The sequence below is a fragment of the Suricata suricatta genome, chromosome 17 (assembly GCF_006229205.1).
Source record: "Suricata suricatta isolate VVHF042 chromosome 17, meerkat_22Aug2017_6uvM2_HiC, whole genome shotgun sequence".
Taxonomy (NCBI): Eukaryota; Metazoa; Chordata; class Mammalia; order Carnivora; family Herpestidae; genus Suricata; species Suricata suricatta.
The window spans coordinates 44,895,520-44,910,894 of record NC_043716.1 but is presented as its reverse complement, the minus strand read 5'-3'; the positions used below and the strand labels follow the sequence as shown (position 1 = coordinate 44,910,894).

The window sequence follows — 15,375 nt, the reverse complement described above, 5'->3', positions numbered from 1 at the left end:
CTCCATGCTGACAGCATGGAGCCTGCTTGGGATTCTCTGTCTCTCCCCGCCTCTCTCTGCCCATTCGCTGTTCATAGACTCTGTGTCTTTCTCAAAATAAATTAACATTTCAAAAGTTCAGTCATAAGATATACCTTATTTGGAATGATAAATTACAAATTATTGAAAGACAGTTGATCAAGTTTGCACATTTTATGTGAATAATGAATCTCTTTATCTTCTTGGTCAGGTATTGGTAGTTAACTCTCAAGGAGAAATTTCACGGTTGAGCACCAAAAAGGAAGTGGTGATGAAAGGAAATATCAACAATTATTTTAAGTTGGGTCAAGAAGGGAAGTACCGAGTCTACCACAATCAGTACTCCACCAACTCATTTGCTTTGAATAAGCACCAGCACAGAGAAGATCATGATAAAAGGAGGCATCTTGCACATAAATTCTGTCTGACTCCAGCAGGAGAGTTCAAATGGAATGGTTCTGTCCATGGGTCCAAAGTTCTTACCATATCTACTCTGAGACTGACTATCACCCAATTGGAAAACAATATCCCTTCATCCTTTCTTCATCCAAATTGGGCTTCACACAGGTAAAGGAAACTAAGGTTCATTTATTGCTGGGAATATACTAAATATTTACGAAACGCTTATTGCAGGTGCTCACTTCAAACTTGTTACTAATAAATTGAATGAAGTCACTTTAGTCAGCAAAACACTGAGGTCACAAGGGATGTGAGTGTATTTCCAAGTTATTAAAGCAACGTTAGCATTTGGAAGATTTCTGGAAAGCAAAGTCTTTATCCCTGGAGTCAAGTGAAGGCAAGACAGAGGTCTAGAATATTTAAGGAGTTGAAAGACTAACTGACCTCTGGATTCCTTCTATTGTTTAAAATCTCTGACTCTGAGTTAGGAACGTCCAGTAGCAGTGTGTTTATACTTGCTTAGCCTAGAAACATATGCTCTCTCAGGTAGAGTTACGAATTACAGCTCTTGTGCTTCTGATTGAAGACTAGCAAGTGAAAGAATGATTTCCCTTCTTCTGACACACAGGGCGAATTGGATCAAAGCAGTTCAGATGTGCAGCAAACCCAGAGAGTTTGCATTGGCTTTAGCCATTTTGGAGTGTGCAGTTAAGCCTGTTGTGATGCTGCCAATATGGCGAGAGTCTTTAGGACACACCAGGTAAGTGGGTCCGAGCCTTGCACACGGTGGGCCACACTCCCTCTTGGAATACTAGTCTATCAGTAAGGGAAGTTCGTGTATTTAAGAGGCCATATTACATGTTCAATTTAACTCTTCTTGGCCTCATTTTCCCTTCTATGAGATATGTAATGTCAGTAAGTATTTCTTCTTTGTGATAGAGGAATGGATGAAGATCGAAAGAGATTTGGTATATGAAAATTGAAAATACTTATTAAAGTAAAAAGCATTTTTATTGAATAGAGTATTCACATTTAAGATTCTAGAGTATTTTAGGGGCGCCTGGGTGGCTCAGTCGGTTAAGCCTCCGACTTCGGCTCAAGTCAGATCTCACGTTCGTGGGTTCGAACCCCGCGTCAGGCTCTGTGCCGACAGCTAGCTCAGAGCCTGGAGCCTGCTTCCGATTCTGTGTCTCCTTCTCTCTCTCTGCCCCTCCCCCTCTCATGCTCTGTCTCTCTTTGTATCAAAATAAATAAAACATTAAAAAAAAGTTAAAAAAATAAAAAAGATTCTAGAGTATTTTAGGTACTGTGCTAGGCATGGGATTTGCCTGGAGTTGAATGTCCAGAGATCATTCATCTCCTAAGTAGACCCAGACCTATGTGACTTCAGCAGATACTTTAAAAAAATAGATAAATTTTGTGACTTGAATCTACTTTTTAGCTCTAATGGATTTAATTTTAATTAGTCTTTAAAAATTATTATTGCAAAACTAATAAGCTTATGGTGAATGTAAATTAGTACTCAAAGTGAAAAGTAAGAATCATTTTACCTTCTCTGCCTCTCTGTGGAGCACATTCTGAAGGTATAACTCTGTTATTTTTTTATATAAATATATTTTGTGTTGCTTTCCACATCTGAGTTATAATGAAAAGTTTTATTGTTTTTAAAGAAAAGTCTCCTAAGAAAAGTCATTTACACATACTAGATTTTCATCTGCTAAGGATTGTTCTCAGGGTTTTTTTGGGTTTTTTTGGTGTTTTTCTCACATAAAGCTTATGGATACTTGTTTTCTCTATTGTCTCCCTCTTATTTTGTACGTAATTGCTGCTACCAGTAGAGGCTTTCAAAAATGGGTGGATTTAGTCTTCCCAGGATTAAAAAAACAGGATGGAGTTCAGGTACTACAGTCCTCTCACTGAGAAAGGAGGGCTAAATGGGTGGCATACCTTTATTCCACTCTGTTTAAATTTTTACTTACTTTTTTTTTTCAAATTTTTGTTGAAAATCTGGTTAGTTAACACCTTTATTCTACTTCGTACTGATCTCTTGTATTATGGTAAGACAAGGAGAGAGTCCCAAGACAAGTGGGAAGCAATACTCTTGCGTGTCTGTTGCTCCTTCTTCCATTTGCCTCCAGATAGGACCAGAACATTTCTGTCCCAACTTTCTTCTATTCAGTGACCGTCTTGGAAGCTGATGGTGGTGGACCAGGCAGCCCGGTCTCTGGTGACAGAGAACAGCACTTTGAGAACTAGAGCTTAGCTAAATGTTGCTAAGTAAGCTCCAATACTCAAACATAACTTAAAGTGACTAAATCCTACCTTTAATAAATTCACTTCTAAATTTTGAACATTCTAATGGAAGATGGAATTTGACTTTTTTTAATCGAAGTATTTTTTTTTCCGGGTTTGTCATGACTAGTCGTCTAAACATGTTACTTAAAGTTATAAAAGTAAGACATGAATTGTATTTGTGTTAGTATGACACACCCGGTAATATATATGACAGAACTCTCTTTTTTGTTAATGTTTGTTTTTGACAAAGAGCATGAGCGGGGAAGGGGCAGAGAGGGAGAGAGACACAGAATCCGAAGCAGGCTCCAGGCTCTGAGCTGTCAGCACAGAGCCCAAGGCGGGGCTCAAACTCACGAGCTGTGAGATCATGACCTGAGCCAAATTCAGACACTTAACCGACTGAGCCACCCAGGTGCCCCAGAAAGAACTCTTTTTCAAAATGATGACATGAGATAAAATAGAATGCTTTGAATTAAAAAAAATTTTTTTTCAATGTTGATTTTTTTTTTAAGAGACAGAGACAGAGTGTGAGTTGTGGGGGGCCTGCAGCGAGAGAGGGAGACACAGAATCTGAGTCAGGCTCCAGGACTTGAACTCACAAACCGCGAAATCCTGACCTGACCCAAAGTCAAACACTTAACCGACTGAGCCATCCAGGCGCCCCTAGAATGCTCTGAATTTTTAAAAGATTAGACACCGAGGTTCAGAAAAATTAGAAATTAGTAGTAGGACTTTCACTTTTCTGAGGACACTCCTCAAAAACTTCCAGGTGACAAACCTCTAAGATTTTGCCCTAAAGGATAGTCTAAAAATTCAACCAGATATTTTATTCTTAAAATGATTGCTTATTGTGATAGTAATAAAGCTTTGAGAGCCTTCTAAATAACAGTTGCAGAACACTTTAAAAAATAATGATAAATTAAGATTTTTTTTGAGAAAATTATAAAATTTCTGTTGGAAAGCAGTATTAGATATGAAAGCATACCTAATATACCTCAGGTTCATATATAAGAATACTCAGTCTTAACAATGTTAAATTTCCTCGTGTTACTAACATAAGTAAATTTCAGTAGCGTTGATAATTATCATTGGGCTTTCTGTAGGATTTGAAAAGATGATTAAGAAATTTATATTGAGGGGCACCCAGTGGCTCAGTCAGTTAGGTGTCCGACTCTTGATTTTGGCTCAAGTCATGATCTCGTAGTTCGTGAGTTTGAGCCTTGTGCCAGGCTCTGCGCTGAATGCTGCAGAGACTGTTTGGGATTCTCTGTCTCCCTCTCTGTCTGACCCTCCGCACTCATGCACTGTCTCTTTCAAAATCAATAAACTTAAAACAATTTTTTTAAAGAAAAATTTATATCAAAAAGGGCAGTAATAGAAAGGGTAAATTTCAAGGGCAGGGGGAAAGACTTGTCCTACCAGCTAACAAACTTATTTGGAAGCTGTAAAAATACAGTGGTGTAGATACAAAGATAGTTAGACTAGTGCTTCAGAGTAAACAATCCAGAAAGAGAGCAGCCCATCTGCGGAAACATAATAGATAGAGAGTACATTGAAAAGGATGCAGTCTTCAGTAACCGGTGTGATGAGGCAGTCTGAGTATCTACATAGTGGGAAACTGGATCTTATTCTTCGTATCATACACATCCCCTATCTTTACAGTCACCTCCAGGTGGAGCCAGTCCTAAATGGTGAAAAGCCAAACTGCAAGAAGAAAATATAAAAGATGATCTTTATGATTTTGGAATGAAGAAAGTTCCCTCCTCTCCTTCCTTCCATCTCATTTCCCTTGTCCTTGCCTCTCTCCTAGATTCTTTCCTTCTCCTTTTCTCCCTTCCTCTCTTCCATGCCTCATCCCTTTCTCTTAACTTTGATTGTGTTCTCTCCTTCCCGATTCTTTCAGTATATCCCGAAATGTGCCTAACCCTGTGGGCGTCTTTCTGCCACGTGTAAGCTGTTATCTGTCAGATAAGAATAAGTGTACCTTTATGTGTCTGTGTATTCGCAGTTTCAAGTGACTTTTCTTTTTTCATGTTTGATATTTTGATACATACATAAGATTGTAATATATAAGCAATAATGAGTCATAATTAAAGGAACACCTGTGAATTCATTAACCAACTTACAAATAAGAATATTATCATTATTACATCTGCTTTCTAATCTCATTATCCTGCCTCCTCCTAGAGATAACGGTAATTTTTTGAAAGTTTTTTATTTATGTATTTTGAGAGAGAGAGAAAGAGAGACAGTGCAAATGGGGAAGGGGCAGAACGAGAGGGAGAGAGATTCCCAGCAGGCTCTGTGCGGGGCTTGACCTCAGGAAACCGTGAGATCATGACCTGAGCCGAAGCCAGGAGTACACGCTTCACCGACTGACCCACCCAGGCGCCCCTCAGAGATAACCGCAATTTTTAAATGTTTGTTATTCCCTTTTATTATGTAGTTTTCTCACATATATATATATCAGTGAATGGTGGATTGTTTTCTATTGTTTGAGTTTTGTAATAATATATCATTCTAAAAAATTAAGCCATAGAAAGATTAAAGGTATTTTTATTTTTTATTGTACTATAATCAAAAGAGGGTTAGTCTTCACAATATATTCAAGAATTTCTACTGTTCAAAAAGAAAAAAACAAACTATTTAATAGGGAAAAAAGGCCAAAGATACAAATATACTTCACAAAAGAGACACAAATAGCCAAAACTATGAAAACTAGGGCCTGTTATTTCACACCCATCAGGTTGTTAAAAATTTAAATATGGTAAATGTGTGATATAATAGGAAGAGAATTCTGATACACTACTGATAAAAAAGCAGGTAGTGTACTGGTTGCTGCAACCATTTCAGAGAATAATTTGGTAAAAACAAAACTGAAAATGCAGTTCTACTCCTAATTAAGTGCCTTACAGAGACCTTACATGTGTGTATGAGAAGACTGTAGGAAGATGTTTCTTAACAGTGTTTTGTGATGGTGAAATTCGGTAACAATCTCTAAATGCCCATAACGAGGCACATTCGAGTTACACTGTGGGTCTGTAATGGGCTGTTACGGCGGTGAGGCCAAAGCACGTGTCAATGAGACTGTCACACACGTACGAGAGAGTGAAAACGCTTCTTTTCTCAAAAACATACATGTAGTATGATTCAACGTATGTAAAATTTAAAAACATGTATTTTGATATCATGTTAAAATATTATTTGAGGATAGAGATATGTAGTAAAAATTTAAAAGAAACACAAGAGCTATATGCTTGAAACTTAAATACACTTTTAAATAAATAACAAGTAGTCAAAGAGAAATCGTAATGGATCCTAGTCTGCGTTTTGACTTGAATGTGCATGAGTCTGCTGCGTACATTGGAATCTGTAGGCTGCAGCTGAAGCGTATCGAGGGGAAATTGGTAGCCCTCAGTGTGTACATTAGAAAGGAAAACCTGCAAATTAGTTCGGCACACATCTCCAGAAGTCACCTCAAGGGCCGTCTGGGTGGCTCAGTCAGTTGAGCAACCAACTTTGGCTCAGGTCACGATCTCACATTTCGTAAGTTTGAGACCTGCTTTGAGTTCTGGGCTGACAGCTCAGAGCCTGGAGCCTGCGCTTTGGATTCTGTGTCTTTACACAGAATCTTTGTCCCTCCCCCGCTCGCTCTTTGTCTCCTCTCTAAAAAATAAATAAACCTTAAAACATTTTTTTAAAAAGTTACCTCAAAGAAGGGAAATATTAAGAACTACTGACTATTAAATATTTGATGAAATAGAAAACAAACATACCTTAGATCTCAGTATAATTAACAAACCTCTGATGAGATTATCAGGAAAGAAAAAATGGGGAAAATGCAAGGAGCCAATATCAATAATAGAAAAGAGGATATGCCAGTCAGTATTTCTGGTTTGCTCTCGCTGGCACTAGGGGTTTTAAACCCTCAGAGGGCCCACTGATACCATATTCAGGCTTCCTACACCCATAGAAGGGCCCACTGGGCTTCTAGTTTCGGGTAGGATTAGGAAGGAGGGTCCCTTACCCCCATCTCATTAATTCTTGGTTTAAAAAAAAATCTTAACTAGGGACGCCTGGGTGACTCAGCTGGTCAAGTGTCTAACTGGCTCAGGTCATGACCTCATGGTTTGTGAGTTGGAGCCCCGCATCAGGTCTGTGCTGACAGCTCAGAGCCTGGAGCCTGCTTCAGATTCTGTGTCTTCCTCTCTCTGCCTCTTGAATAAAAATTTTTTTTAAAACAGTTTTTTTAAATTAAAAATAATCTTAAATAGAAATAGAGGAAAAGTCTTTTTTCCCTTCCATAAAGATATCTCTCAAACCAAACCATTATGCTTTTTGGTTATACTTTCTTCACCTTTTCCCTTTAACATCCAGGGGGAACAAAACAAAAAAGGCCATGATCACTGCTCTCTTTAACTATTTATTTATTTATTTATTTATTTTGAGAGAGAGAAAAAGATATATAGGCAGCGGGGGAGGGGCAGAGTAAGCGGGAGAGAGAGACTCCCAAGCATGCTTGGTGCTGTCAGTGTGGAGCTCTACGTGGGGCTCAATCCCATGAACCGTGAGATCATGACCCGAGCCAAAATCAAGAGTCAGACGCTTAACCGACTCAGCCACCCAGGTGCCCCTCTTTTTAACTTTCCTTAAAGTATTAACTGATGGAGTTTGTCAAGAATAAAACATAGGTATATATACACATCTGTGTGTATGTACATGTTGGCAGATGAAGGGATGATGATTCTATGCAGATGACCTAATTAGACACTTAGAAACCCCAAGAAAATTGAAAAACGATCAGAAACAATCTAACAACTAAATAAGGTGACTGCCATATTGAACAAACATTTTATGTAACAGTAACTGTGTAGAAAATATTCTAGGAGTTCTGCATTAAAATAACAAATTGCATAAACACATTTAGTTTTGCTCCCTGATTACCTCCACAAAAACTATGGCAAAGGTTTTTTGGTTTGGTTTGGTTTGGTTTCTTTAAGCATAAACTCACAGAGAAAAGAATAACAACAGAGAATAAAGCACCAGTAAGGCCATGGAAGCAATAATACAAGGAGACAGACACCTGATAACCTACCAGAGAGGCCGCATCCTAAGTCAGTGGGGAGAGCTGGGAATTCTCACAAGTTACACCATAGAATAATCCAAAGGCACAGAAGCAGGAAGTCCAGAGAAGTACACTTTGGATCCACACCTACTTACAGCGTTGCCTGGGGACCCTGAGTGTGGTGACCCCAACGTCTTCTAGGCCTTACTCATGCCCTCACCCTTGGATCTCACAGGAAAAGGCTCTTGTAAACCGTGACCCAGAGTCAGGTTTATTTTTTCCTAGGAACCTTCTTTTAATAGTAACAGTATTGCTCTTTTGCTCATGCAGCTAGTTTTATTCTTGCTACTGAGATTTCAGAAGCCAAGCTTTATTACTGTTGGGAGTATACACGTGGCTGGTATAAACTATAAAGAAAACAAGGGGATAATAATCCAGGGTCCAGATGATGACGGCCGGGGGGTGGGACACACTGGCTCCGGGTGTTTTTGCTTATTGATTAAGTTCTCTTTCTTAACCTGGTTATGTTTTATATATACTTTTTTTAATTAGAAAAGAGCCCCATAACAACAAGAAACTCTCAAACAATTAGTAATAAATTTAACACAAAATATTTAGGACCATGTAAAGAAATCATTAAAACTTTACTAAAGATAGAAATGAGGGGCTCGTGGGTGGCTCAGTTGGTTAAGCGGCCAACTTCAGCTCAGGTCACAATCTCATTTTGTGGGTTCGAGCCCCACATCGGGCTCTGTGCTGACAGCTCAGAGCCTGGAGCCTGCTTCAGATTCCGTGTCTCCCTCTCTCTCTGACCCTCCCCCACTCACACTTTGTGTGTGCCTCTCTCAAAAATAAACAGACATTAAAAAGGATACTCAGTCAATGAAAAGATAAACCATATATTTAGATATGTATATTACATTTTCTAATAACATGCATTATGTTAATTATATTAATTTAATCTCCCAAAATTAACCCTCATTTGCATTATGAGTAGGATTTTCCCTCCCTGGGGGGCAGACAAGCTTGATCAAAATGATACTAATATATCATCTAAGAAAATTAATTGCAAGAAAATAGAAGTAGGTATTAGAAAGAAAGGGATAGGGCGCCTGGGTGGCTCAGTCGGTTAAGCCTCCGACTTCGGCTCAGATCAAATCTCACGTTCGTGGGTTCGAGCCCCGCGTCAGGCTCTGTGCTGACAGCTCAGAGTCTGGAGCCAGCTTCCGGTTCTGTGTCTCCTTCTCTCTCTGACCCTCCCCCTCTCATGCCTGTCTCTCTCTGTATCAAAAATAAAGAAAACATTAAAAAAATTTTTTTTAATTCAATTAAGTTTAAAAAAAAAGGAAAGAAAGGGATAGGTACTGGAACTTTTTTAAAAAATGTGTATTATTTTGAGAGAGAAAACGTGTGGGGGAGGTACAGAGAGGCGGTGGTGAGGGGGAGAGAAAGAGAGAATGAGGCTGAGAGCCCCAAGCAGGCGCCACGCTCAGCGCGAAGCTCAGCCTAGAGCTTGATCTCAGGACCGCGAGATCGTGTCCTGAGCCAACATCAAGAGTCGGACACTTACCCGACTGGGCCTCTCAGGTGCCCCCATATTAGAACATTCGTGAAGCTACAATAAAAAATAAGATTTTAGGGTAGTGGAGTAGAACAAAGAATCTAGAAATAGACCCAAATACATGTGAGCATCTAGCAAAGATAGCATGTCCGAGGAGGAAGAAGGACTAGCAGCCAGCTCCCTGCCTCTGCGACAACGGAGATTTTTAAAAAAACAATAACCAAAAAGCTTCAATAAGAAACCATGGATTAATTTATATTTCTGTTGTGATACTTTCTTTTTAAACAGATATAAAACCCAGATGCCATAGAGGAAAAAATGTGGATATGTGTATTTAAAATTCTGAGTGGAAAAATAATAAAGTAATCAAACTCAAAAGACAGATGACAAACTGAGGAAAAGTATTTGCACTACAAATGGAAAGTTACCTTAACTGACAAAGATCTTTTATAAGTGAGAAGGACTAATAGTCCAGTACAGACAAGACAAAGGATTTGAACAGGCATTTTGCAGAAAAATAAATATGAAAGGCCAGTAGACATTAAAAGATTGTTGACTTCTCTTGCAGTTAAAGAAATGTAAATCAAAAACAGTGGGATATCATTTCTTATCTCTCAGTTGGGCTGATTTTTTAGAAGTTTGTGACTAACTTAAGTGAAGGTATGGAAAAGCATTTGTAATTGATAGCAGAGTGAAGTGTACAATTCTGAAGACAAATGTAGCTTTGCTTGTCAGCATTTTAAGCGCAAGGGCCTTTGGACTTAGCTGGCCCACCACTGGGGAACACCGTGGGCACTCTCCAAGTTTACCAGGAAAGACAGAACAACAGAACACATTGTTTATTATGGCTTTGTTTGTAGTAGCGAAACAAGCACAACAGGACCTTGGGCACCACATGGAGATTAGGAGTGGAACTGAAGCTTGGTCCGTACTCCTGGTCAGGCTCTGAGTCGAACCATGGGGGTACGGGAGAAGCACCTGTCACCCCGTATGACTCCCCTGTGGAGTGGCAGCTAGAGGCTGCACTTTGCCAGCCTGCTGGGGCTTCTTCCTGCCTGGGGCCTCCAGGCTTGCCAGCAGTAGCCCAGGTTTCTGCCTAGTCAGATGGACTTGAACTCCTTCAGAGCTCACCGCTGTTGCTGCCAGAATCTCAGGATTGTCCTGGTGGTAGATGAGAGCAGTAGAATTTACTCTGGAGTAGCTTATGTCCCGGATTATTAGCTCCAGTGCCACCTTGCTGGCCTGGCGTCCTCAGCAGAGGGGAGCCTTTATATCTGTGATGAAAATGGACATGTTCCCATGTGAAGACAAGAGCGCCGGCCGAGCGCCGAGTCCACCTGTGAGCCCCCAGAGTGTCACTGCACCGGTGTTCTCCCCGCACTGTACTCTGTTCCTGGCCGCTGGCCGCGAGGACAGCTGAGTTGCAGTGTCAGACCTGAACTTTCAGAGAGTTGTAAAGCTTAGCCCGTGGAAACTCTGTTGAGAAATACTGCTGGATCCTGGCTCAGTCACCTCCCCTGGCAGGCTGACACTGCCCGGTCGTCCACCGTGCTGGGCCTCCAGAGCTTGCCCCGCTCCCTGGTCCCACGAGTAGTGGCAGATACAGGGTATTTGAGTGAGTTAGTCTCCGGTGGGATCTGCTTCCTTTCCTCGCCTTCCGTCAATCGTGAGAGAGCAAAGAATGCGCTTCTAAGGTTGTGCAGCTCATGGGCCTGGGCTCTCGGCCTGCGGGAGCCTAGATTCTAGGGTCCCGTATTCACAGGGACACACAGCTTTCTTGAAAGTGGAGATAAATAGGGAGTTTTGGTGGGGGGACGGAGATCATATCTTTCCAGCACCCTGTCCCTCACGTTGACAAAAGATCTTTATTTTTTTCCACAAAGTTATGCATGCAAGATTGGCTGCATTTGGGTAGGGGGTAATAAAGCAGTTCGTCTACCACTGAGGCCTCAGAGATAGCCTCCTCTCTTCGTAGGCTTTGGCCAGTGTCCTTGTTTATGGGGAACATGCCCATTCACAAAAATCCAGTCTAATCATCTTTTTTTTTTTTTTTTAAGTTTATTTATTTTGAGAGAGAGAGACCATGCAAGTGGGGGAGGGGCAGATAGGGGAAGAGAGAATCAATCCCAAGCAGGTTCCATGCTACCAGCGCAGAGCCCAATGCGGGGCTTGAACCCACAAAGCAGCAAGATCATGACCTGAGCCCAAACCACGAGGCGCTCAACCGACTGAGCCACCCAGGCGGCCCTCCAGTGCGATCATCTTACTGTAGAGCTTCTCCACAGGCCTGCCTGGCTCCCTATTACTGGATGCAGTGGTACCCACTTGCCATCCTGAGACAAGAATGTGGCCTGTGCCCTGTTCAGTGACTGAGGCCCCAGCAGTGTGGTCCTTCCTTCCAAGCCCTTCCTCTCACCCAAAAGCAGGAGCCTCGTCGGCCCTTTTCTCTGAGGATGTAGAAAGCCTGAATTCTGCATTAGTGTGAAGGCTTCAAACTCCCCAGTGCTAGATAAAACTAGAAATACTAGTTAGTAGGTTTTGGGATTTGCTGGTTTTTTGGGGGAGGGAAGGAAATAATGTATTCTTCAGTATGTCCATGCAATGGTGTCTATTATTGAATTCTTTAAGAAGATCCATATCTTCTGATATATGGAAAGCTCTTCTAATGCAATTATTCATTAATTAAAAACTGTATAGTTGTGATTGTAATATAATATTCCCTTTGTGTAGATGTGTTAAGTATATATGAATAGTTTCAGAAATAAGCCATAAGAGAGTGTATTTCTTCTTGGGGGACATACGGGAAGGACAGCATGGATTTGCCTTTTCCTGCTGTTTCGTTTTTCCTGTTACTGAATTGCATATCCCCTGATTTTTGTGAGCTGGGGTTGCGGGGTCATGCGGGTTGTGGGATGATAGCTAGCCATTCCTTGAGTCTATCTTCCTAATTTGCAGTACTGTATTTTTATCTTTTTAATTTATTTTTCAAAGTTAAAATGCAGTTCTCTCTATTCGTCTATTCTTAGGTTACACAGGATGACATCAATTGAAAGAGAAGAAAAGGAGAAAGTCAAGAAAAAGGAGAAAAAACAAGAAGAGGAAGAAACGATGCAACAAGCCACGTGGGTAAAATATACATTTCCAGTTAAACATCAGGTAATTTTTATTACAGTCTTTTAAAATAGTGTTTGCCGTTTCTCAGACTTGTATTCTGCAATTTTAAGTACTTACATTTTGTTTTGCTTTTGACCCAATCTTTTATTTAATATAGATGGAATGAACTAAGTCTTTCTGGTCGTTTTACAAGCAGAGTTTTGTCTCGGTAGAATATAGGTGGGCTTTGAAATTGTTCTACAACTGTGAAATTGTGTCACACTTTTCATATTAGCTTAAAGGGGCCTAGTCAGCCCTGGAGCAACACAGATTTGACCTGCATGGGTTCCCTTACAAACAGGTTTTTCAGCAAATACAGTACAGTGCCTGTAAGTGTATTTTTTCTTCCTTATGATTTTCTTAATACTATTTTCTTCTCTCTAGCTTACTCTGTTGTAAAGAATGTAGTATATAATACATGTAACACACAAAATTTGTATTAACCGACTGTTGGTAAGGCTTTGGTCAACGGTAGGTTATTGGCAGTTAAATTCGGGGGAGTCCCGAGTTACACGTGGGTTTTTGACTGCGTGGTGGGGGGTCAGCAAACCCCGTGTTGTTCACGGTTCAGCTTATTCAGTTTTTTTCCAAAAATGTTTGATTCTTGTTGGAAACAAAATTGATTGGTAAACTTATTTGCCTGACTGTGGATCTTGTTTGGTAAAAATGTATAAAGCCACATGTGCTTAATAAGCCTCTTCATTCTTGTTTAACCAGAGTGTTTTCATTTACACCAGGTCTGGAAACAAAAAGGAGAGGAATACAGAGTTACGGGATATGGTGGTTGGAGCTGGATTAGTAAAACTCATGTTTATAGGTTTGTTCCTAAATTGCCAGGCAATACCAATGTGAATTACAGAAAGTCATTAGAAGGAAGTAAGTAATTGAAGTTATTTCTCCTATATTAACATTCTGATTTGTCCTATTTCTTACAAATTTATAGTTTACTGACTGTATTTTAGATGAAAGTTTTCTCTGAAATTTTTAACAGAACATGGCAAAACTGCCAATGTAGTTGGTTTAACCTCTAAAATATTTTAAATTACCTTTATTCTCAGGATTGTGATACTTAGGATTTCAGTTAAAGAAAGAGGATAGGGTAGGACTTGTTAAAAAAAGAAAAAGAGGGGCTTCTGGGTGGCTCAGTCGGTTAAGCGTCCGGCTTCGCCACAGGTCATGATCTCACGGATCGTGGGTTCAAGCCCCACATTGGGCTCTGTGCTGACAGCTAGCTCAGAGCCGGGAGCTTGCTTCAGATTCTGTATTTCCCTCTTTCTCTGACCCTCCCCTGCTCAAGCTGTCTCTCTCTGTTTCTCAAAAAAAAACCAAACCAAAACAAAATTAAAGATTTTAAAAAAGAAAAAGAAAAAAGGTCTCAGCCACCTAATTATTTTTCTGAAATCTTAAATTCAGTATTACCTGACTTCCTAAGGAGTTACGTATCCAGTAAACTTAGCATTGTAGCACATAACAAAACCAGAACAGAAGTGGTAGAGACCTCAGTAATACTTCCACATAAACGAGGTATTAACTCCATTTGTGGTACTCGCTAATGATTTTATTAGTATTTAGAATCCTAGAACTCTAGAGGGGAACTGCCCTCCTAAGAGACTATTTATATATGAATGTGTTTTTTAATGTTTTATTTATTTTTGAGAGAGAGAGATCACAAGTGGAGGAGGACCAGAGAGAGGGGATGACAGAGGATCCAAAGCGGGCTCCGCACTGACAGCAGCGAGCCCAGTGCAGGGCTCTAACTCACAAACCATGAGATCATGACCTGCAGTCAGACGCTCAACCAAATGAGCCACCCAGGCGCCCCAAGGGATTATATAATTTGAAACTCCAAGTATCTGAGCAGATTATTTCATGAAGATCCTATGTGACCTACAGTTCATCCAGGGACAGAATCCTGACTGGAATCCATGTCTCCAGGCTCCCATTGTCCCTTTTGCACACTACATTGGAATCTCTCCTTTGTAATCGGAGCAATTTTCAAAAGTAGCTCTGCTCACCGTGCAATGTAGTTTGCTAGTCTTTAGTGCGATGCGTTCCTTCCTAAGAAACCTGTGCGATAGTAGGTAATATGTGCGTACCTAGCTAACTAATTTGGCTTCCTTGTGAATGGTTCAGTATATCCCGGACTGGGTAGGTATTTGAAACTGTTAATGTGGTAAAGTTATCATTGGGTTACCTTTTACTAGAAAAAAATATGTATATCTTAAGGCTTACTGGAATTTATAGGGACTAGTCATGTCATGCACCTAATAAATGCTCCATGAATATTTCTATTTGCCACACTTGGTGAAATATTAAGTTCTGTTATGAGCTGATAATATCCAAGCAAAATGTCCATTTTGATAAATTCTGAAAGATGGTTACAATTTTTTTATTGTCATTTTGTTGCTCCAGTCACCCATGTAGCACTTAGAATTATAGAGAGCTTTTTGTTGAGTTGTGTCGGACCTGGTTTGTCTTGTGTAATAAAATCCAGATTATCAGTAAGTGAAATATTTAGGCTTTTGCAGATTTGTCTTGTATCCAGTTTCCTTAGCATATGGTTTCTATTGTGCAAATGGCGGGCCTTTATCCAGTCAGGTACCAAGCTGGTCTTGTGGCATCTTTGGAGCCTTTCCTCTCAGGTGGTAGCAGTGCCCGTTGCTGGTTTAGCTGAACTGCAGAAGAGGAATTACAGCGAAGGCATTAGTAACCACCGATTTCTAATCTCGGAACTATTAGTCTCTGTAATAATGGCTAACCTACTCAGATCATATGAAAGAGGCACAGATATGTTGGAAAGAATAGAGAGAAATACAGGTCAGGGAACACTTAGCATCAGAAGACTAGAGGGTTTGACTTGTTTGGTGGCTGTGTCCCTTATCTC

At 40.3% G+C, this 15,375-nt stretch overlaps 1 protein-coding gene across 9 annotated transcripts in view; it reads left to right on the top strand.

Annotated features, from left to right (window-relative positions):
• BPTF (bromodomain PHD finger transcription factor) overlaps positions 1–15,375 on the top strand; it is a 151,176-nt gene that overhangs the window by 77,713 nt on the left and 58,088 nt on the right. For all 9 annotated transcript variants that reach the window (XM_029929144.1, XM_029929151.1, XM_029929152.1 and 6 more), the window contains 4 exons: positions 230–585; positions 1,046–1,177; positions 12,365–12,494; positions 13,229–13,367. In XM_029929144.1, coding sequence (XP_029785004.1) covers positions 230–585; positions 1,046–1,177; positions 12,365–12,494; positions 13,229–13,367 — 757 coding nt within the window. The remainder of the gene's footprint in view (positions 1–229; positions 586–1,045; positions 1,178–12,364; positions 12,495–13,228; positions 13,368–15,375) is intronic.